This window comes from Mixophyes fleayi, chromosome 5 (assembly GCF_038048845.1).
Source record: "Mixophyes fleayi isolate aMixFle1 chromosome 5, aMixFle1.hap1, whole genome shotgun sequence".
Classification (NCBI taxonomy): Eukaryota; Metazoa; Chordata; class Amphibia; order Anura; family Limnodynastidae; genus Mixophyes; species Mixophyes fleayi.
This window is the reverse complement of record NC_134406.1, coordinates 57,747,612-57,771,469: the sequence shown is the minus strand read 5'-3', so window position 1 is coordinate 57,771,469 and position 23,858 is coordinate 57,747,612. Positions and strand designations below refer to the sequence as shown.

The 23,858-nt window shown below is 38.2% G+C and overlaps 1 protein-coding gene and 1 long non-coding RNA gene across 3 annotated transcripts in view; one reads left to right on the top strand and one right to left on the bottom strand.

Annotated features, from left to right (window-relative positions):
* Nucleotides 1-23,858, top strand: part of GSDME (gasdermin E) — a 73,110-nt gene that overhangs the window by 13,864 nt on the left and 35,388 nt on the right. For both annotated transcript variants that reach the window (XM_075212247.1, XM_075212248.1), the window contains exons 3-4: nt 694-886; nt 21,025-21,184. In XM_075212247.1, coding sequence (XP_075068348.1) covers nt 694-886; nt 21,025-21,184 — 353 coding nt within the window. The remainder of the gene's footprint in view (nt 1-693; nt 887-21,024; nt 21,185-23,858) is intronic.
* Nucleotides 1,754-4,813, bottom strand: LOC142157669 (uncharacterized). The gene is made up of 3 exons (XR_012692560.1): nt 4,687-4,813; nt 2,640-2,744; nt 1,754-1,933 (listed from the first exon to the last, which is right to left on the bottom strand). It is a non-coding gene; the product is annotated as an uncharacterized LOC142157669 (long non-coding RNA).

The following is a 23,858-nucleotide window of genomic DNA, read 5'->3' as shown; positions in this document are numbered from 1 at the left end:
GAGTCTCAAAGTAGATTCAGTTTACCTTGTGATGTCAAGTATATCTGGAAGCGCTTCAATCAGCTGGAGAGAATAGACACAGACCGAGTTCTATATGCAAGAAATATTCTCTGTTTGATATCTCAAAGTTACAAGTATTTATAGCATTCTGAATATATGTGAATCCTACGTCATAAGTATACAATAGTCTACGGGATGGGCTGCAGATTAACTATCTTACATATTCTTGAGGTTTCTAGCTTCCTAACCCCCCATAAATGTCAACTATTTTTATCCCAATGGGGCTGGAGGTTTATCTCCTGTTTGCCATATCCAAGGTCATGGGCGCAGCTCCCTGCAAACAACAAGCTAATAATAAACCACTTGTTGTGCATGATTCCTTTACACAAACCTTGCTACATTCTCACAGGAATTCTCTGTCAGCTTAACCTGAAGGCAGTGGGTGCATATCTTGTTAAAACTGCATTTCAGCAGAAAAATGAATAACCTAGCAAAAGACAGCTAAGCATCTATATTAATGTAAGATAAAATGGCTGAACATGAGCCATTCTAGGGCAAGCAGAAACGTATATTTAGCACCCTTGAGCATGTAATTCCTGTATATATGGTCCATTTGTTATGCAATTATGAATAGTTAGTACTTGTTTTTGTTGTGTCTATGTCCATTCAACACTTTCCCTTTCACTCTTCTAGTTGTAATTGAATCGGAATTTGCGAAATATCAGGAAACATGTGCTGATGTAATACAGGGCAATATGGATGCTGAAATTGGAATATTTCATGGTAATGCTGGTGGGTCCGGACATATAGAGAGACAGTTTTCCTTTGGAACCCTAAGAAAACAAGAGGTTGACATGCAGCATCTCATGAAAGATGTACAAGACAGGTAGGTAATCATACTTATTACAACTGTTTGCCTGTGTAGTGTTAAAAAAGGTTTCTTTATATTTTTAGGAATTGTTTAACCATTTTCTGCTAAATAAGACTTTTAAAATCTAGATGTCCCCCCGCCCCCCTCTAATAAGTATTTTCCCTTGACAGAAATGGGCAACATTTTGCAATCCTAGTCGAGCATTGTTATCAATGCTTTAATTGAAAAAAAAAAATGGAAACACTGTATAGGTTATTGATTCGGCCTCATCTAGAATATTATGTTCAGTTCTGGACGCCATATCCCCAGAGGGATAAAAATACATTAGAGACGACAGTCATGGCCAAATGTTTGGAGAATGACACAAGAATTGGTTTTCACAAAGTTTGCTGCTTCAGTATTTTTAGACCTTTTTGTCAGATGTTGCTATGGTATACTGAAGTAATATTACAAGCATTTCAAAAGTGTCAAAAGCTTTTATTGACAATTACATTAAATTTATGCAAAGAGTCAATATGTGCAGTGTTGACCCTTCTTTTTGAAGACCTCTGCAATTTGCCCTGTCATGCTGTCAATCAACTTCTGGGCCACATGCTGATTGATGGCCGCCCATTCTTGCCTAATCAATGATTGGAGTTTGTCAGAATTTGTGGGTTTTTGTTTGTCCATCCGTCTCTTGAGGATTGACCACAAGTTCTCAGTGGGCTTAAGGTCTGGGGAGTTTCCTGGCCATGGACCCAAAATTTTGATGTTTTGATCCCCGAGCCACTTAGTTATTACTTTTGCCTTACGGCAAGGTGCTCCATCATGCTGGAGAAGGCATTGTTTGTCACCAAACTGTTCTTGGATGGTTGGGAGAAGTTGCTCTTGGAGGATGTTTTGGTACCATTCTTTATTCATGGCTGTGTTCTTAGCCAAGGAAGTGGGCTCACAATTTTGCCTGAGAAGTAACCCCACACATGAATGGTCTCAGAATGGTTTACTGTTGGCATGACACAGGACTGATGTTAGCACTCACCTTTACTTCTCTGGAGAAGTGTTTTTCCAGATGCCCCAAACAATCTGAAAGGGAATTCATCAGAGAAAATTACTTTACCCCAGTCCTCAGTAGTCCAATCCCTGTTCTCTGTTAATTAGGGTGAGACTTTTCAGCTTCTTACATTAGGAGAAACACATCTATCTACAGCGGACAGCAGTTCCTCCATTCTTGGCTCACTTGTTCTCTCCATATTTGTCTGTCATTGTCAGGGATCCCAGCTGAATTAGCATGGACTTAAATGGTTGCTATATAAGGCTGGTTACCCATTGGAATTAAAATGCATGTTTCTTTAATGACATTTTTAACACAAATAAAAGCATGTAAACAATGCTGGGAATTAGACCTTTTAAATCCTATGACCACACACCCACTTGCTCCTGTGGTCAGAAGCCGCATGCTTGTGTATATTATACGCTACATGCTCCATTTTCTCGCCTTCACTGAAGGGTTAGGGTTAGTCAATGGAGTTTCTGCAGGTGTAAGCACTGGATACACACCATATGCAAAACACAATCACATTTTACACAGTCAAGCCCAGTCCAGATTGCAGAATGTTAGTTTTGATGATTTGTTTAGGCCTCATTCATGCATGGAATTCAAAGCAGCATACTTGTGTGAAAGCCCAGTGGAACTCTGAGAGAAGCAGTAATACATTGACAGTCACAAACAGATACCAGGGTGAGTGCACAAAGAACTGTTCCTACTATTCAAGAAATTCTATTCAGTCACCTGGCACTCCAACCCATAGTCTCAGGATGCGGAACTTCAGTAGAGTTGGCACCAGAAGACTTGCACAAATTATAAGAAGCAGTTCCAACAATTCTGGCACAGACTCTAAATAATTAAGACACAAGCATTTTACCGGCATGATCTCATATTTATAGGACTCATAGGAAGACCCTGTTGTCATTGCTCTTCAAGCAATTCAAGATTTTAAATTGTGATTACAGGAACTTTGCTGCCACTGTGTGGCTAAACATAAAATGACAAAATACCCAAACAATACAAATCTGTTCAAGCTCTGATCCTAAACGTTCTGGGTCGATGCATCTAGGCTTAAATGGCAAGTTTCCCTAAAATACTACAGCCTGAAACATGTTGGGTAGCAACTGGCACACAAGTTGTGTTTAAAAAAAAAAAAAAAAAGAGCAGAACTTGAGCGTAGTTCCGACTGTATTTAAATCAAATGGATCTCAAGGTGCGATTTTGATTTCAATCTGAGTGTAAGTTCACTCTAAGTGATACTTGCCTTACGTAGACAGACAGAACAGACTGCAGTATACGCACAAGCATATGTGCAATATAAGGTCACCTCAGAAAGCATACACAAAATATATTATAAAATAAACAATAGTATAATCCTTAATATAAATCTGGATTTTCAAAGCGTTGTTTTTCTTTTACATTCAAAGCATAGATCGAGATGCCTTTATTGGGTACTGTACATAGTGTGTTTTTATAGTCTATCTTACTTGCATCAACACATGGCACGCATACGTGTAGTTTTTAAAACAAGATTGTCAGTAATCTTATCAGTCAGCACTTACTCCTGCCCTATAGCTTGTGAAAATGTTACTGTTGAAACCAACTGTACTTATGAGAAACCCAGGACTTGAATCGGCCACATCAGCGTCGGAACGCCCTCGGCATGCCTTACTGTACATTGCCGCCCCGTCATTCCCCTGTCCTGCCCCTCAAGGCTGTTGTAAGTGTCATTGCGTTCAGACATGAATTGCATGTAATTGCGTTTATTGGCGTAAGGTCCTTTTCTGAGCATGTGCAGAGCTATTTCATGCAAGATATGCTACGCAAATGGACATATGTCCAAACATGAATCGGTCCCTATTTGTCATGCAAATGAGCCCTTCACAAATTTCATATGGAAAAGGAAAAAAAGCCAGAATTAACCTATATAAATTACAGCGGGTGGGGGATTTAACAACCTGGAAAACCTCAAATTCTGCAACATAGCCTGCCAGTTGAGGTTCACAATAGACTGGATCAGAAACAAAAATAGTTCCACTGTACTGCTGTATAGTATACAGCAGTGCACTCCCCTCTATCTATTACATTCTACATGCACCTCTAAAAAAGACTTAAAAATTGTAATATTGATATTATATTGTTAAATTACACCTGCAAAGCTTGAAAACTGTTCAGAAAATAAAAAAAAAAAACTTCCACCACATACAATCATTATTTTTGCCACTTTTGGCAAACGTTGACTGTCAGACAGGAGAAGCAACACATTCTTTCACTAGTTGACAGCTGTAATCAACCGATTCATCACATCATCACCATTTATTTATATAGCGCCACTAATTCCGCAGCGCTGTACAGAGATTAATTTATACTCTAGTGAGCCTGTTCCTGTATTCAAAAACTAAACCTGAAATCAACCCTGAAGAGGAAATGGCATTAAAAAGTTGGAAATGCAGTTTCTGGGACTAATCACAACAGATCTCTTGCACACCTTTCATATAAAATCTTACACTAGGTATACTGGTCTAATTTTGAAGGTGCATGATTGGCCTCTCCTCAGACAATTCCTGCAAAAAATGTGGCTCCAAAGACTCAGACTAATACCATTGTCTACGTAACATAATAGGAGTACACTTCAAAGAAAGTCACAATGGGCTGTTCTCAGACACTTTACATATCAACCAGCGATCACGAGTAAAGACAAGAAATTATTGTCAGTCTTGGCAACAGTAGGTCATAAACCAACGCTTCAACAGTGAATGTTCAACAATCCATCAACACTGAATATGATTACCTCCAGACTCCTCTTTTTGTTCAGGATGGACTGTTTCGAGACTTACACTTGTCGAATCTAAATCAGATTGTTCACCTGTAAGTGTCCGTTTATGAGCTCATCAGCTGGAGAGAAATAAATACACTGCATGTTTGCGTGTACAATTAGCTCTGCTTTATTAGTTACAAGTTCATATCTATATAGCACAAAATCACGTATTACAGAAAACTACGCTCCAAAAGGTTTTAACCACTCATGCTCCCTTTACACAGATGTTGCTACATTCTCTCATTTCTACACAAACCAACTCCCCCCTGGGGAGTATACCTATCTCCTGTGCTGCCATATTCAAGGTCATGAGCAGTTTCCTACAAACAATGAATAACCCCTACAAACTAGCTGTATCAAATCTGGCTTTAAGCTATAAGAGAACAAAATAGCTATAAGGCAACTAGATGGCGTCAGCTTAGCAAAATCACATTTCTCACACTTAATAAAGAACTTCTAACACATAGGGTTATATTTACTAAACTGCGGGTTTGAAAAAGTGGAGATGTTGCCTATAGCAACCAATCAGGTTCTAGCTGTCATTTTGTAGAATGTACTAAATAAATAAGTATAATCTGATTGGTTGCTATAGGCAACATCTCCACATTTTAAAACCCACAGTTTAGTATATATACCCCCTAGTTTTTTCCAATGTTGAGGGGAATTTTTACAAATCCTTCCTATAGACACCAAACAAGCCAAGGTGAAATGCTTCCAGCACACCTCATGGTACTCCTATGAATTTCCCTCTGATTAATATTCAGTCTACATAATTACCAATTGTAGACTTCACACACACAAAACTGTGGGGTGAATTCAATTGGCCCGCACACTATTACTGATAGTTTGGTAATAGTGCACGTTATTACCGTTCGTACGGCAACTTCAACGCTGATTTTTGCTCAGTTAGCCGCGAGCAGAAATCTTGGTTAAAATTACCGTATTAACGGTAACAGTGCGCAGACCACGTTACTCTTGTATTAATTGATTCTTCCCCTGTGGATGGAGTGCTTGTTTCTAAACTTTAATGAGCAAGCATAATTGTTTACTATGTTTTGTTCAACTCTTAGACACCATGTTCTTAGTTTTGATGTATGTTTGATATAGTTTGTATTTTATTTCAAACTCGTTTTGCAGACTAGAGGCTGACGCAGTGCAGGATTCTTTTAGATTATTCACATTTCACTACGCTCTGGACTTGCACGTTTTATCGCCTCTTCTGATAACCATCTTATAGTACACAACCAAACACAATTACTGTATCTTTCCCTTATAAGTAGCCTATTGTTTATAACTATATGTGACATTTGTGAAAGAATATATGCAATACTTTGTTATAATGTGAGTATCATCATCATCGCCATTTATTTATATAGCGCCCTGATTCCGCATCGCTGTACAGAGAACTCATTCACATCAGTCCCTGCTCCATTGGAGCTTACAGTCTAAATTCCCTAATATAGACACACACTCACACACAGACTAGGGTCAGTTTGATAGCAGCCAATTAACCTACCAGTATGTTTTTGGAGTGTGGGAGGAAACCCGCGCAAACACGGGGAGAACATACAAACTCCACACAGAATTGGGAATTGAACTCATGACCCCCAGCTCTGTGAGGCGGAAGTGCTAACCACTAAGCCACCGTGCTGCCCATACCGTGAGTATGATCTGAAAAGCTTTTTCTTGTGGCAGCCATGAGGTATTTTTGTTGTTTTGCTATAATACAAGCTTTCTCCTTTTTTCATTTCTAAAAACTGCAGGAAATTTGTTGAATGGCAGCTTTGATGTCAGAAAATTTGTTTCTGGTGCACAAGGAGTAAACTCAACAAATTGCAGTGGAGGTTTTTGCATGAGCAAAGCCAAAAACCAGGCCATAGTTGGACAAACCAATTGGAATTTATCTGTTGTTTTAGGCAGTGTAGAGCTAATTATTGTATATTAAAGTGTCAGCTGAAATCCATTTTGTTTGCTTCCCAGATAAAAAATATTATCAGTAATTATTACTCCAGAGGTACAGCTATGGTATCTAGTTTGTATTTAAGTTTAATTCAATTTAATTTTGTTTAATATTTATTACTGACCTTTAGGAATAATAAACTGATGGCAGCACATAACATACAATAGCAAAACTAGGGATTTGTTACAGAATAGAACAGGATTGGGAGGAAAAAAGAGATGTAATTTAAGGTGCTGAGGGTCACTACACAGAGACACTACAGGACAACCCTGATCTAAAGGGGCTGTAGTCACCATTCCTTTGGAACACTGTTCTGGCCACCAAGCCATGCCATACACTCCTCTATCAGTAAGGTAGGGACAAAGCTCAATGTCCTCATACATTTTGCAGGTCCACAAAGTCTGTGGAGACGTAGCAGATACAATTCTCAGCTTGTTGCTTGAGCATTCCAATAGGAACCATAAGCCATAGTCAGCCTGTGTGAAGTAGGATGTAGAACAAGGATTGGACGACAGGACACCCTCTTTGAAACCTGGTCTGGTTCCTCTGCCTCACCAAAGTCCTCAGATTGCAGCAGGCACCCCAAGGAGAGAGGCTCCGTTACATCTGGCTAAAGCTTGAGAAAAACAATGGGCACCCATTTGTTGATCCATAAAGATAACTCATTTAAATCCACTTCCCATCCCTGTGTTAACTCATGAGTGTCTTTGGGTAAAATTGGTTCTCCACCTGATCCTGCAATGTCTTTAAGCCCAGGTGACCATAGCTCCTTTAGGGGACATATTAAAGAACCTATCGGTAAACACTGCACTTTGAAACACACATACATTCAAATAAACAAAAACAATAGATAGTACAGCGCGTAACTCTGAAGAGACGAGAAAGTTCAAATAATGTCCCTTTGGGTGAATAAATATCCTATGTTCAGGCAGCTGCCAAATTCCCACAAGACCAGATGGTGGACTGGAAAAAATCTAAAACAAAATAAGCGGGAGGGGGCGCCACATAGTATAATACTGTATATAATAATACAGAAAGATGTACCACAAGACAAATTATTAAGTCACCAAGTGGGTATAGACATTCAGAAATTATTGGTGAATCAGTAAGAGAAAGGGAAAACACTCTGGACCACCGACACCAAGCCAATATATTGTGCGTACCAGATATAAAAACTTTAAGGCTTATCTGTAGGTATAGCTGATATCTTCATGAGTCGGATTGAGCTCTAATTCCCCTTCAGAATAATAGGATGCTTCACTCAGCACTTAGGATTCAAAGCTGACAGTTCATATACCCTCAATGGTAGCCAGGGTTATAGGAAGGAAGAAACTCACATAGTGTGATACTGTATATCAACATTTATTTTATAAAACGATACAGATGTACACTTACATAAGAAATATTTAAAATAAGCTTATCTGGGTATCTTTATACAAATAGTATAAATAGTATGCGAGACGCCACTTGTGCGCATGCGCAAGATGGCGCGGCGCATACTATTTATACTCGTGACATGGAGAGTCACTTATTACTATCCCTCCTGATGAAGTATTTTTCTAACAAGACGAAACGCGTTGAGAACTGTGCTTTCAAGGATCTGCTGACTCCATATCCAGCTGCATGGTGGTGAGCCTCCATTGTGGATCTAAACAGCTTCGCTTTGTATAAAGATACCCAGATAAGCTTATTTTAAATATTTCTTATGTAAGTGTACATCTGTATCGTTTTATAAAATAAATGTTGATATACAGTATCACACTATGTGAGTTTCTTCCTTCCTATAACCCTGGCTACCATTGAGGGTATATGAACTGTCAGCTTTGAATCCTAAGTGCTGAGTGAAGCATCCTATTATTCTGAAGGGGAATTAGAGCTCAATCCGACTCATGAAGATATCAGCTATACCTACAGATAAGCCTTAAAGTTTTTATATCTGGTACGCACAATATATAGTGTCGGTGGTCCAGAGTGTTTTCCCTTTCTCATACTGATTCACCAATAATTTCTGAATGTCTATACCCACTTGGTGACTTAATAATTTGTCTTGTGGTACATCTTTCTGTATTATTATATACAGTATTATACTATGTGGCGCCCCCTCCCGCTTATTTTGTTTTACACATACATTCAATGTCGTATAATACAGTATTCTGTCGTATCACTTGCACCAGCTACAGGTCATGTGTAAGTGCCGATTACTGGTGATGACTGGCGTGTATGTATGCTAGAACATGTGCTTGCAATCAAGAGCAAATGTAAAAATGAATTTTATTTACAGTAGACATCCAGAACATCCTAACAATTGTATTTTTTGGTTGGGGGGGATGTTTTGTCTTTAATTACAATATTATTAAACAGGTGATATTAATAGTTTTGGTTTTCATTCTATGCGTCCTTTTTTTTTTTTTTTTAGGCTTTATATTCCACATATGCATTTGGACTTATCCTGTGGTGTATTGTCTGCTAGAGCAGAGCAGACCTATACCCGTATTCATGAATAGACATATGTTTAGATTGAACGTGGACGTGTGTATGCCCGGCTTACGTGCGTTTTTTTTAAAAAAAACGCAGAATACATTTGCTTTGCATGTCTTAATCAGGTCCCTCGTGTCTATGATAGAAAATGTGGTAGAAACTGTAACAGAAATGTTTATTTATTGGTCAATTGGGGCAATGTGGATCATAGTGCTCTCTTTGACATTGCATCTCCAATATTTTGTGTACATTATGAAAGAGACCATGTAGAATGCTTCGGTATCTATACCACAGTTCTTTTTGCAGTACCACCATGCCACCAAAGAGGCCACTGTGGCGCTTGAACTTTTTCCCTTCCTGTTGAACTGAGCTTGTTTTCTCAGGATGATTTTCACCTGCTGCTACTCCTTAAAAGACAGCCTCGTCCAGCAGTCTGGGCCAGATTATCAGGTCACTCAACCTGATAGGAAGCATTTGCCTTTGTCTCCTGTCCTGGTTATACTTACCTGATTACCTGTCTTTTGCTGATTCATTCCAGTGCGCAGACACAGCTTAATCTACCCTGTTCCTGAGTTATAGACCTACGTGGATCTCTGTGCTTTTGCTCTCTGCAGCTTATTGCTTCTCAGTGTAACCTGTTCAGCTTATTTTTACCTTTACCTGCTTTCTGCTGTTAAGTATTTCAGCATTACCAGGCTACTCATCTCCACCTTTCCAGAGATATCCAACCCTGCAACCCGCAGGCTACTCATATCCACCTTTCCAGAGGTATCTAACCCTGCAGTCCGCAGGCTACTCATCTCTCCTCCCCTTCCAGGGGTATCCACCCTGCAACCCGCAGGCTACCCATCTCCACCTTTCCCGAGGTATCCAACCCTGCAACCCGCAGGCTACTCATATCCACCTTTCCAAAGGTATCTAACCCTGCAGTTCGCAGTCTACTCATCTCTCCTCCCCTTCCAGAGGTATCCACCCTGCAACCCGCAGGCTACCCATCTCCACCTTTCCAGAGGTATCCAACCCTGCAACCCGCAGGCTACTCATATCCACCTTTCCAAAGGTATCTAACCCTGCAGTTCGCAGTCTACTCATCTCTCCTCCTCTTCCAGAGGTATCCACCCTGCAACCCACTGACTACTGCTTCTCACCATTGCTTTACAGTATTGTCTATTCCGCTGTTAAGATCTGTGGCTATATTACTGCCTTACCAGTTATTGCATCCTGAACCGGTATTACGTGTGTCCCTAATAAAACCACTTTGTTCACCTACTTTCTCTCCGTGGTCTTACCTTGGGAACCCTGACAAGCTCTAAGGACAGAATAATGTGCATACAGGATGTTCTGGCATTTGGTGCTGACCCTCTGCTTCCAACAATGTTCGTCTAAACCAGGCCTGTCCAACCTGCGGCCCTCCAGATGTTGTGAAACTACAAGTCCCAGCATGCCCTGCCAGCTATCAATAGGTTGTGTACTGGCAAAGCATGCTGGGGCTTGTAGTTTCACAACATCTGGAGGGCCGCAGGTTGGACAGGCCTGGTCTAAACAGTACAACCGTGCAAGCTCTGGAAGCCATTATCCCAGTGGCTATGCACTATTCATAGTAGTTTACTCATGCCGTGGTCTGCCTGGAACATGGCGTGAACAAATTCTTATTAAACACTCGTTAACCGCTCATCTGACTGAGCCCTTACTGTTTTACCGACAATTTGATTTAGCAGCATGTCCTGCACCTGTTTCATTTCCCTGTCACTGAGAGGGAATTAATCAGGGCTGAGCTTTTTGCTTCACTTGTTTAATTTAAGATAAATAGGCATACCTGTAGTTTATTTAAATGAGCGAGTTCTCAAATGCCTGACTAGAATTTGTCAACAAATAATTAGAGTTATTTGTTTCACCTTCGTGAACAATGCTCTATTGGTATTAATTGAGAAAAGGGTTATATTTGTATTGCCTTAAATTTGCCGTAGTGTAAATTTGCAAAACCTTTTATCTTTTTGATTGACCAATGACCATAGAGAAAGTAATTAAAATTTCTCATTTTTGTTGGATACTGCATCTATCCAATTACATTGCATCAGAACATGGATGATGATGCATTGTTAACCCATTCCTGCCCACACATATCCTTCACTAATGTTTACACTGCCCTCTGCAACTGTGCAAAAATGGTTCCAGGAATCATTTCTTAGTAAATCTGGATCATATAATACTGATGTCTAAGCATTTTAAATAAAATAAATTGTTTCTCCTCTAATGACAAAGGTGTTAGAATAGTGTAAATTTATATACTTATTGTAATAACTACTGTACTATATGTTTGAAGTTTTGATAAGTTGTTAATAAAGTTATAGAAGACAGTAAAGTAAAGATGAGAGTAGATGAGATGTGTAAAGCTGGGTACACACCTATGTAATCATACTTCAGATGCAATGTCTCCAGTTATTTCACCAACGTTTGAAAGTCCCAATGAGCATTCCGATTCATGTGTACACACCTACACAATTTATCTTCAGATCTGTGCTCTTCATCTCTCATAACCTACTGCTGAAAAGATTGTGACACCATACACACTCTACAGATATATGCCTACGCTACTGCAATATGTTGGAGAAACTATCGGCAGAAATGTTGGACAGACGTCATGAGTACGTACACACACTTTCATGTTTGCCCATCATGATACCCTAGTTAATTGACCCTAGCCTCTCTCTCTCTGTCTGTGTGTATGTTAGGGAATTTAGACTGTAAGCTCCAATGGGACAGGGACTGATGTGAATGAGTTCTCTGTACAGCGCTGCGGAATCAGTGACGCTATATAAATAAATGGTGATGATTGTGATTTTTAAAAAGTTTATAAAACAAAATCAACAGATGTGATGGGGTTTGGTACGGTAAAACATCATTGCAGGAACGTACACACTCTTGCCATATCTGACCAAATGGTCGTCAATCGTGTAATCTGCACAATAATTGCATAGGTGTGTACCCAGTATAAGAAACAGCTTGTGAGATTTGCTCTATTATAGAAACCTTTTCTTTAGCTTTATCATACCTCGATGATGTCCTGATTATCTACTGCTAATGGGGAAATATTAATACATGCACATAGACACATAAATATTTGCACACACTCTTTATTATAAGCACTGATAGACTAAACCTGTATTCACATTTAGTATTCCTATAAAGCTTATAAAGTTAAAGAATATATTTAAAGGTATATGTGTAGGATAGAACTATCTATGTGAAAATAAAAAATAAATTATATTTAGCTATTTTTTATGCTTCTTTCCCCCTTATATCATTAAAATAATGTATAATTATTTCAATATAGTTCTAAAACAAAGCCCTATTCTTCCTGAAAAACCTATGTAAAATAAAATGTTCTCAGTTAGAACATAGGGTTGTTAACCATTCTGCACATAAAACTAAACTAGTATTTCTGTATATTATTAAAGTGATCAGAAGCTGGCTTACTGCTTGTGTGGAAGTATTCAAATAAGATGTTCTAGCACAATTCCCACTGATTTGTCAAAGTTTCACTTACTGGCTTATTGGAGATTTTCCTGGACGTCCTTCGTTTCTATAGTTTCGCACTCACAACTGTCTTTTGTTCACCACTTTATATGGCTGCTGAGATGGTTGTGGATGGGAGGACCAATAAGAAGCTCCATGCCACATGCCACATGCCACACCTCTCTGCAGTGTCATAAAAATTACCAGCTTTCAACCAGGGCTGTGAGGCCATTAATGGAGGCCCAAGTAAAATAGCTGCCGGGAGCAGCTCAAAGTGCCTGGTGAGGGAAGTATTAAGCAAGTGATTTATTTTTTTTAACAATATCTTTCACTACTTTAGGACTCTGATCTCTGCTTCATTATAATTAATTAGGCATCTAGTTTAAAAAATAAATAATTCACAAATTCAGTATGAAAAGAGCAGAAAAATTACTTATTTGCTGATAATATATTCAGGCACCAGTCATTTTAACACACTTTAAACAGGGAAATATTTTACAGTGTTACTAACACAAACAATAAAACAAGTTGCAAAAGTGAAAGTTGTGCATAGGGACACAAAAAGCTCCTTTTAATGTATGTCTGATTATGATGGGTCTCTCTCTCTAAATATATATATTTATTTAATAAAAAAAACAATAAACAATGGCGCTCACTCCAGGATTGTAAAGACTATTTAGAGAATGTCCAGTCACACCAAAACACTACCTTCATGCAAGGCGGCAACCTTCCTTCAATGCTTCGGGTGGTAAAGCTGATTGAAGCAAAAACTGAGAGATGAAAAAGACGGACACAAGGACACCTAAGAGTGTACTATTTTCAGGATGATCGACCCAAAACCATATAGGTGTAAACTAGAGACGTACCAGATATATGATTCACATATGCTCATCAACACAAGAGTTCTGGGTTGTTCTACTTGAACCGTGTATGTCCCCTCCAGTCCATTCCTCTGGTACGCATATATATAGGTATGTGGGTCTATTATAAACCCACTATTGGTCTGACAGTATTACACTAGTCTGGTTTTCCTATTTCCATGAGCACACAAGACTGGAGAGAACATATATGGTGACTTTTTCTTGTTAGCATGAATCAATCAATAGGGCCTCTGGAAGACAATTTGTACAAAGTGGCCTCTAGAGATGAGTGATAGAGTTTGACGTATGCCAGTTTGCATAGCGTATCTTGAGTGAAATCGCTCTATGCATACCCAAAAAGTGGGTGTATGCATTTACTGCTATGTGGACTTGTGTGATTCTGCCACTTATGCCCGCTTGCTCCTGGAGAGGCAGGATGGGGGAGGGAAAGGGGGTACAAATGCAGGCTGACTACATTAAAGGTGTGTTCATGCAGACGCGGCTCATGCAGACCTGCACATGCATATATGCCTGTTACTAATTATTTCTGATTCAACGCCATACCTTTTGTATTTAAATCACAGATTCTGGCATCTTAAGTCAGTTAATGCAAGCTTGTGTTTGTGCTGAAAATAATAATACTGAGTGTATTATTTTGTTCTTTTCCACCTTTGCATTTTTTGCTTAGTTTTGAGAATACATTAGTAACATGTTTGGACACTACAGTTCTGGAAGTATGCCCAGTATAAATATTAGTCTGTTGTCATTGTGTAGGCACAAGCCATATGCCTTCAGCAACTGCTCAGCAGAATGTCCTTAATTTTGTACATATAATAATTGCAGAATGCTATGTTTTTAATTGTGTCTAGTGAAACAGATTTTCATTTGTTAAGCAGTATTTTATTAGGCATGAAATCTACAAAGCTAAAATTTCCCCGCCATTTTAAAAACTGTGATTAATTTAGACTACGGTAGATAATCTATAGTATGTAAGAGTCTCTTTTTTTTCATACCACAAATGCAACAGACTGTCATGCAACAAATAACCACTTTATCATTTGTAATCCTGATAAAATCATTTTTACATCTCTCGGCTCATTAAATTGTCAGTTTGTCCCTGTGACATCCATCGTTCTAGTGATACTTTCCTCCTGGCGCTCAGCCTGCTTACAGTACACTACAGTTGTAGTTGAAATCACTTCTCAGTCCAGGCCACATAGAAAATACTCCAGGTGCGGACCCCATGTTTAGGGCTCCCATAATTTTTAATTATGATCTGAAGTTTTAATACTTCTTTTTGTAAAGGACTTTGGAAGTTCAAGATTTCAGGTAAAAAATTGGACTGGGGCATACAGGAACCCAATCCCATTGCTCTACTCGTTGAGATAAGGTGGAAGTGTCACTTGTTTGTGCTTCTCATGTAATTAAATTTGTCATTTTGATTTTTCTTTTTTGTACTATTTAATATGTCACCATGTCATCTGATCACTCCAAATACAAACATATGAAAACACAAGTTAACCCGTGCATGATACTCATGCATTCTAGTCAAATCAAGCTACTTAAGGTGTTAAAAAGGTTCTTGTCATGCATTTGGGCCTAGCCCAGGCCTCCTCAGGGGAAGAGCGTTACTTCCCGACGCAAGCGCCCTTTTTTAACCTGGTTTTGTCCACATGTCACCACCTCATCATTTTTCTCCATCACCTCATCCTTCATCTTTATCGTCACATCTATCCAGATGTCTATCCAGACACAGGGATCTCTCTCAGCGGTCCTGAATATCACACTCCTCTCACTCTGTCACCCCCGGCAACCACCAACCACTCCCAACTGTCACCCCCGGCAACCACCAACCACTCCCAACTGTCACTTCTCCTTCAAGAAATATATATATATTTTTTAAATCTTTATAAACACTTTTAACAATTAACAAATTAAATTAACAAATTAAAAACATCTTAGTATACCAAATTTAAGCCCTTTCTGAGGTTTTTTTTTTCCCACACACACTAATAATTTAGTAGGTCAGTGTATAACTCCGCCCAGCAGGTGGTGCTGCAGCTTGGTTTTTTTTTCCCACACACACACACAGACTAACACACGCCACTAGGCTTTTATATATTAGATACAAAGGGCAGTACAGATATGCACAATAATACTAGTGATGGTTAAATGGAAACGTTTTTAACTTCTTAGAATCCCATCGTAAAGCCAATTGGCACAATATTGATGCTGAGTAACCACATTAAGCAGATGATCTATATGGAACTTAAGAAATTCAATACAAATAAAAGTCTGAGATAAACCAATAAAAACTAGGAGCAGGAGAAGAAGAGGAAAAAAGGGAAAAATCTGGATCACACTGTGGAACGCAAATGTAAACATTACTTGTGATTAAAAAATTGATACAAGAGTATATACATATTTACGACATATTCATGTTTAAAGATGTGTCCAGGTCTAGATGAGTCACTTGACAATCGATAAACCCCTCAGACACATATGTCCAGCAGGGCTATGCCTAACAGGTGCAAAACAAGTTTTATTTTGTATCTTATGAGCACAATTGCTAAGAAGCATCATGTAAACTTGAATAACCAAGCTTATGCAGCAGGAACAACTTCCTGATGTGCATACAAATTTTTTTTTTGCTATCTTTGCTACAACATGCTGTGCAAATCCTAATCTATGACCGAGCAATTACTAAAGTCTCAATAAGTGTCTGCAAATCATTTACAAACCCTTAAGCGGTTTGTTAGTGTTTGTTCGTCGTCATCATCATTCTCTACTTCCTATCTACCTGCCCCCTGATCACCTGCAAATCCACTTTTTTCAGCCATATCTGAGGCTATGTCCCAGTCTGAATCCATACACAATTGCTCAAACACTCCCTCACTGTGAATTGCCTATGTTCAGGCATAAGAAGTTGTAGGTGTCGAAAAGTACATTCACATTCTAAGCATGGCCAATGCGAAAAAATGGAAAATATACATTTCACAAACAGGTGTACCTCTCACTCTGATTCAGGCCTTTAGTGTGTCTGGGAAAACTAAGTAGTCTGTACAGCCATCCACTCTATTCTTGCTTTTATCTCTTGCACATACTTGTATACTTTTTAAACTTCTCCTACGGGAGATCCTGGAGAAGAAGTCATGTGACAGGGATGGGAGGGGGCGTAGCCCCGCCTCCTGCCAGGGAAATCAGAAATCCCCGGCATTTCATAACAGGGTCGGGAACTTAGTGATGCGGAATTGCGCCATTAAGCCCCGCCACCTCCGGGAGGATGCCTACTCTTCCGGGGGCATAGGCAAGTATGCTCTTGCATGTAAGAAAGTTTTCCTTTTCTTCTTTTTCTTCGTTCAGCACCACCAAGTGGCCAAGCATATCCCATACCTGCCATCATTAGAAAATTATAAATAAAATAAAGAAATATGACACTTAGGATTTTGTTGAAGACCCCTAGCTCTGATCCAAATCCTTCCTTTTTCTGAGCCTTAACCGGTAGCAACTTCAAGTGTTTTATTGATTCCAACGTCATTTATCTTAACAATTCTGTCACCCCTCTCCTTGTTTTTTTTTATCCAATTCATGCACATAATTGAATCAATCAATTTTTTTTCTTGTTCGATATGTATACAAGCTTCTCTTACCCTTTATTCAAAATGAATACCCATTCTGAAGTCTCTTTATTCTATTAATATACTTGTTTTCCCATTTTTCTGTCCTTTATTTGCATACTATTTTATGTAGTATGTAGTCTGTTTATTATTTGAATACCCATTTGCGCAGTACTTTTTACATTTATATATGCTTTATCCCAGTCCTTCAATTGATTTATATACACATTACTCTTTTAATATAGTTTGTATATCAGTGTTTACTATTCATTAATTTGATTGATATATCCATTTACAAAATTATTTTATTTAGTCTATACCAGTTTCAGTAGTCCTTAATGTCCTTCATTGACTACAAATCTCTATTGTGTCATTCAGTTTGAAGATCTAATTATTCATTCAAGTCATATGCCCATTTCTCTAGTCTTCTGTCTGTATAACATCCATATTTTCGAACATAATCAAACTTATCACTTCCATTTACCTCTTTATTATTATTATTATCTTGCTACCATGGTGGTGATCTAGGGTTTACTGGCTGAATGCAGTGATGCTCATGGACTGCAGTAGGATGAGATGCTGAGAGTTTCTGGTTGAAATGTGTCTTTAAACAGTTATTCCACAAAGTTCTAATATAACGGCATGTTCACATTTTAAACAATATCCCATAAACAAGCTTCTTATCTTTTCACTTTCCATGTTCTTTCCATTTTTCCCAGAAGAAGGAACTATTTAATACCATGGTCCTTCAGAGGTTACCTACCAGGGGGTCTCCCCCTCTTATGTGTTGCACAAAGGCTATCTATCATTACATTCCCATCTTTCAGACCCTCATTTTTAGGATGTAAATAATTTATTCTGGATTAAAATTTCAGTTCCCTCTATTTTCTTACATTTGTTACTGGGGCCCTGTCCCACATTTATTATGTACAAAACCCATATCAACAAAGTCAGACGCAGCTAATGACTTTGAGATAAAGGTCTGGCAATATTGCTTCTGTCGACATATACAGTTGATATGAGTTCATAGGAGGCAGATATGTAGGGTACTAGGTGCTGATGTATGAAGGGGCACTAATATTTTCAGTAACACTAGAGGCTTGTGTAATGTGGTAATACTGCAGCTGGTATTATGCTCGGGATCACTGCATCTGAGCATGTTACTATTGTTGCTGGAAATGGTAATTTCAAATAATAGTGTGCTGTGTGGTATATCATTCGATGTTGTTGGGAATGCTGTGCTGGACTACTGTATATACACTCTGCTGGACAATATCTGGGATACACTCTATGATCTACATTGTGTGCACTGGTCATTTCTAGGTGTAATGTACTAGTATTATATGCTGTTTTACAATAAATTTATTTTTATTTTCATTTCAGATACACACACACACACACACACACACACACACACACACACACACACACACACACACACACACACACACTAGCATGGTCACCCGGCATTGCGTGGGTTCAATTGGTGATATGTAGCAGTTTTTATATGTAATGTTATATGAAAATAAGATTTGTTGCTTTGTCGCGGTCGTTATGTAGTGTTGTGGTGAGGTTTCCTTCTAGCAGTCAAACAATTGTTTATAAACAAAAAATTATGTTTTCAACATTTCACGCTCTGTAGCATTATCGCGCTGTCGCTATTTGGTCTAATAGGTTGCTTTTTGGATACTAAATAACTTAAGATTTGTCAGCTTTACGTTGAGAGATGTGAGAGATATTCACCAACAAACAAAGAAACAAACTTCTTTTACATATAGAGCCGCACATTTGGAAGATGTAGAACTACTAATATTAGGAATGGGTTACAGTTTAGTTTAGTTGAATGTAAATTTAATTTAAATTTGATAGCCATACATCTTGATAATTGAACTTGATATCCTTACTGTTTAGCGTGACATGGATATTTGAAGTAATGTTTAAAACAACTAGGGGTACAGAGTGAAACTAATATAATTCAGCTGTTCAATTTATATTTTGTTATCCATTTGCTGTTAAACATGTAATATTGTTTATATATGTTCTGAGGATTGTGATGTAGCAATAATACATAGAAATTTTATGAGGTCTAAATATGTTCTTTCACTCATGTTTCTAGCGCAGTACATGCTGTACACCAGAAGAGGGAGACATATTTATTTCCTATTAATGTCTATTATTTCAGTGTGCATCTAAAGATTTATATTTCACAGTAACAATTTAAAACTTGAAACTTTTAATCAAGCAATGAACAGAAAAGCAATATTTGTAAAAAAAAAACAAACAAATGCACTTTTATATCAGAAAGACAACTCAAAATGCATTATTTGACATGAAGAGTTCATTACTAGAAACTGAATACTTATTACAATTAAATTACAATGACTTTCGCCAGCTCTCAAAAAGATTAATGGACAAAATTAATAACCCTTTCTTTTTTTTGTTTTTGCATCAATAATTTTTATTGAGAAACTTTTTTAAAAACATTAGGGGAACAGAAATCAAACAGGGGAATACTATAAAAAAGGGAATAACCGGGATCAAAAAAGGACAACTTTATCTATATAAAAATGTGGGATAATATCATGTCTACTACAATGCCTGGACAACAATATCAGATAATAATCACATAATGCCTTAAGGTTGTGGTGGTTAATCCAGTCTGAAAGGTCTGGGGGTCAAAGTCTCTCCTGTTGGTTGTGGTTGTTATTATTATTAATCTTTATTTATACGGCGCCACAAGGTTTCTGCAGCGCTGTACATAATACAAAGTACAATGGACCATACAGGGTAGAGGGCCCTGCTCTTACGAGTTACATACTGAAGGAAAGAAAAACAGACATTAGTCAGTGGAGGGGATCAAGCGCTAGAGGAGCGTGAACGGGAAAGAGGGAGGCGGAGAAGGTTAGATGGATGTCTGGTAGGCTTTGTGGAACAGATGGGTTTTGAGTGCCCGTTTCAAGGAGCTCGGATTCGGGAACAGACGGATGGAGCGAGGGAGGTAGTTCCAGAAATCTTAATTTCTGGTGTGGGTAGAGGTGACCAGTGCGGGATTATCAATGTGGAACCCTCTCCATCTGTACCCATCTGCCATCTCATGCCATTGAGCCCATTTAATATTAGGAGATGCAGCAGAAGTGGAATATGGTACTCTCTCATTGTTTGCATGAGGAAATTAAATTGAAATTTAGACATCGTTTTAGTAATAGGAGGGGGGCTTGGTCCTTCCATTGCGGAGCAATAGCTGCTCTTGTGGCAATAAAAATGTGTCCCAACACATATCTGCTATATTTAGAGATTTTGAGTGGGTAAAGATGAGGCAAAGCCACTTCTTCTGGAGAAGGGGTTAAATCAATATTGAGAACTTTAGTAACCAACTTATAGACCTCTTGCCACAATGGTTTGATAGATGGGTAGTTCCAAAAGATATAAATGAGAGCTCCAATACATTTGGGTGGATCACAGTTTGTGCATTCTGTCGGGGGTGAGGAACAATCTGCTTAAAAGTTTAATCATTATAAACTGTCAGAGTGGTTCAAACTTGTAGAGATTTTATGAGTAAGTGATATAAATCTGTTCGTGTTATGCAAGTATAAGGGTCTTATTCAAGTCCACCTCCCAATGGAGTTGAGAGGTAGTTTTAATGGGATCCTTACATGAAGTAATTGTTGATACCAAAAGTTAATTGTCTCTTTCCTACTACCCTGAGTCTGAAAAATATCAGGTCTGGTAGATGGGTAAATTGGTCCCTGATTTTTAACAACAAATAAAAATGTTAAACTAGAGGTATTGTGAGGGTTGGTCAGTAGTGATCAGGGCAGAATTTACTTTAATAAAATACATTTTTGTCAATGCTTTTATTTAACTTTTCTTTTAATTGCAGGATAATAAACTCGCACCATCCCTTCATACAACAGCTGCGTGAGAACAAGAATGACGTACTCTGTATCGTGAAAGAGAAGATTGTCACCACACAAAAATGCATTATTTCCGAACACACACAGACAGAGGAGAAGTGTGGAGTTAAAGCAAAAACAGTGAAGGTAGGAGGGATTACTGTCACCCTGAGCTGCCACCAGTATGAGGTTTATATTAGATTGTAGAAAGATGATTGCTTCTGGAATTATGTTCGCCTGCCAAATCTGTAAGCAGGAGTAGGATTATGACACGTCAATATGTTACAGTTTACAGGTCTGATTGGGAAGCTGTTTGCTAGTAATGTACTTGCCTGACTGACATATTTTTGGATCTAGTTCATCCGCTTAGGTGTATTGTGTGTGAGTTGTATCCACTGGTTCAATTGAAATTTGGTTTGAAAAATGTAGTATTGCATGAAGCATAGGTATTTGTGGTGCCTACACAATATATAATATACAATATTATATTATATAATATAATAATTATAATATTAATAATATTTCACTATTGTTGGTGCATGGACCTCACCACACATTATTGTACCACACATTATTGCATTAGTATCTTCATTACATAAATTAAGTAAGTCTTGGTCATCACATGCTGCTTTTTCTTTTTTAAACCAAAATTGGCTCAGGGAGGGCAATAGTTCCCAGAATGTCCGGGAGACTCCCGCATTTCGCGTGAGTCTCCCGGACTCCCAGGAGAGTGTGGCAATCCCCGCGATTCACCCGGAATCTCGGCATTTGGTCCCGCCCCCCCTGTAAAATGATGCGGTTTGCGGCATTACAAAATGACGCGATTTTCGGAGCCCTGCCCCCTGCACGCCCACCGCCCCCCGGAAGCTCCCGGAAGCCAAATCTAAAATGTTGGCAAGTATGCCCTTTTCCTCATGTGTTGTATGTGTTTATCATGTCTGCTTAACTTAAGAAAAACAACTTCCATCCATATATAGGTGAATGTTGCACCTTCGTTGTCCTGCACCAGTCTTATAGGAGTATTGGGTCACGTTATACTTCTAATAACATTGACACAGAATCAAGGTTCACAGTGGAATTTGATTTCACTTTTATTTAAAATTTCAAGACAAATAAATGAGTACTTTGTAGTTTTGCATAATATTAAGTATATAACTCACAGGTTTCCAGTACACATTTATTGTCTTTTACAGAGTTAAAAAAGTAACTCTGTAAAGATTTCATTGTCATAAATATAAAATTCAAATGCAAGTTAGCGTTTGTTCTGCTACAGAATGGATTCGTTTTTTTTACTCCAGCTCCACAGTGCATAAAGAACAGGTCATTGTTCCTGAACAACTTATAAGTTTAATGTAACAGACTTCAGCAACGCCATAGCTTGCTGGCCGCAGGGGTGATGGGCTAATAGCCCCAGTGAGTACTGTTATTGGTAATATATTGTTTTATGGATACTTTCACTATATGTAGTGGCATTGCTGTGTGAGTTGATGTGAACCTCATAGATGCTATAATAAACATGCTTTATTTTTCTTGGATGTTCCAAGTAGTCCTCGCAGTTACTTCTGGTCAGAATTGCCTAATTTGTGAAGATCTTCATCTTCTATGCGTACTATGTCCGAGTAGATTGTGTGCATAGAGATTTTTTTTATTTTAATAATTTTTAAACACATCCCAATACACCATTGCTTAGTGTCCAATGTGCTTGTATTTGGGTTTTTACATTATTTGTAACACAATACTAACAAGCAGCAGGGAACACAAATAGCAGAAGTACAGATACTATACTACAGAAGAGGAAAAGAAAAAAACAGAAGATTGAAGGGCAAGTAAAAGATAAGTAAAGTAACGGAGAATGAAAGGGACACATTGTGATATTGTAAAGGGACACATTGTGATATTGTGAAGGGGCACAGTAGTATGATGAAGGGGCCTAAATACTTATTATGTCATTTTGACCCAACTACTTAAAAAACAGATTAGCCGCTAACTATTTTGGCTTAGGGGTGCCTTGAAAAAAAGTATGAAGACCCTAAGGGTACCTCAAACTGAGAAAGTTTGGGAACCACCAGTGTAGGCATAACATCTTTTATTACTGATTTCTTGCTAATTGTGTAAATCTTAATCGTTTGTGTGTGTGTATATATATATGTATCTCAGAATTCATTACTGTTCCCACGTTGGCTGCATTATCACTATATATATATCACATAATGATGAGATATATATATAATATATATATATATATCTCACTATTCTGATACATATACTCTAGTGCTCATAATAAAACTTATCTTACAGACAAATTTTGCCAATACTACATCACTACTTAATGAGACTATCCTGTGTAAAGTCACTAAATTCCAAAGCATTGTGTGAGGTCGTCCATTTTGAAAGCACATGCTAACAAAGCATGTGGCTCTATGGTGGCCATTTTTCTAATTGCCTGTTTTATACCACTCAAGGTATGTGGCTATAATCAAGTACTGTATAACTTCTTTTTAACGCAAAACCATGTAAGGAGCATTTTACAGTCTGTATTAAACTCTACAACCAGTATTTAGCAATATTAATACTAAACTCCAACATAACAACACAATCCTTGTTAATATGACTTTGCTGCCATATTAAATTACAAAACTGAACTTATCCCATGTAACACTTTATCTTGTTTAAATGTGTCTCATAAATCGTCCACAATTGTACAGTACATACCTGCTTGTCCATGGGATATAATGTGTGTGGGTATAGGAGGAAAGTTAGTCTTGTGTGGTTTTAACATATTCCTAAGGGGAGGAAAGGTCCATGTAAAAGGGGCTGGCTC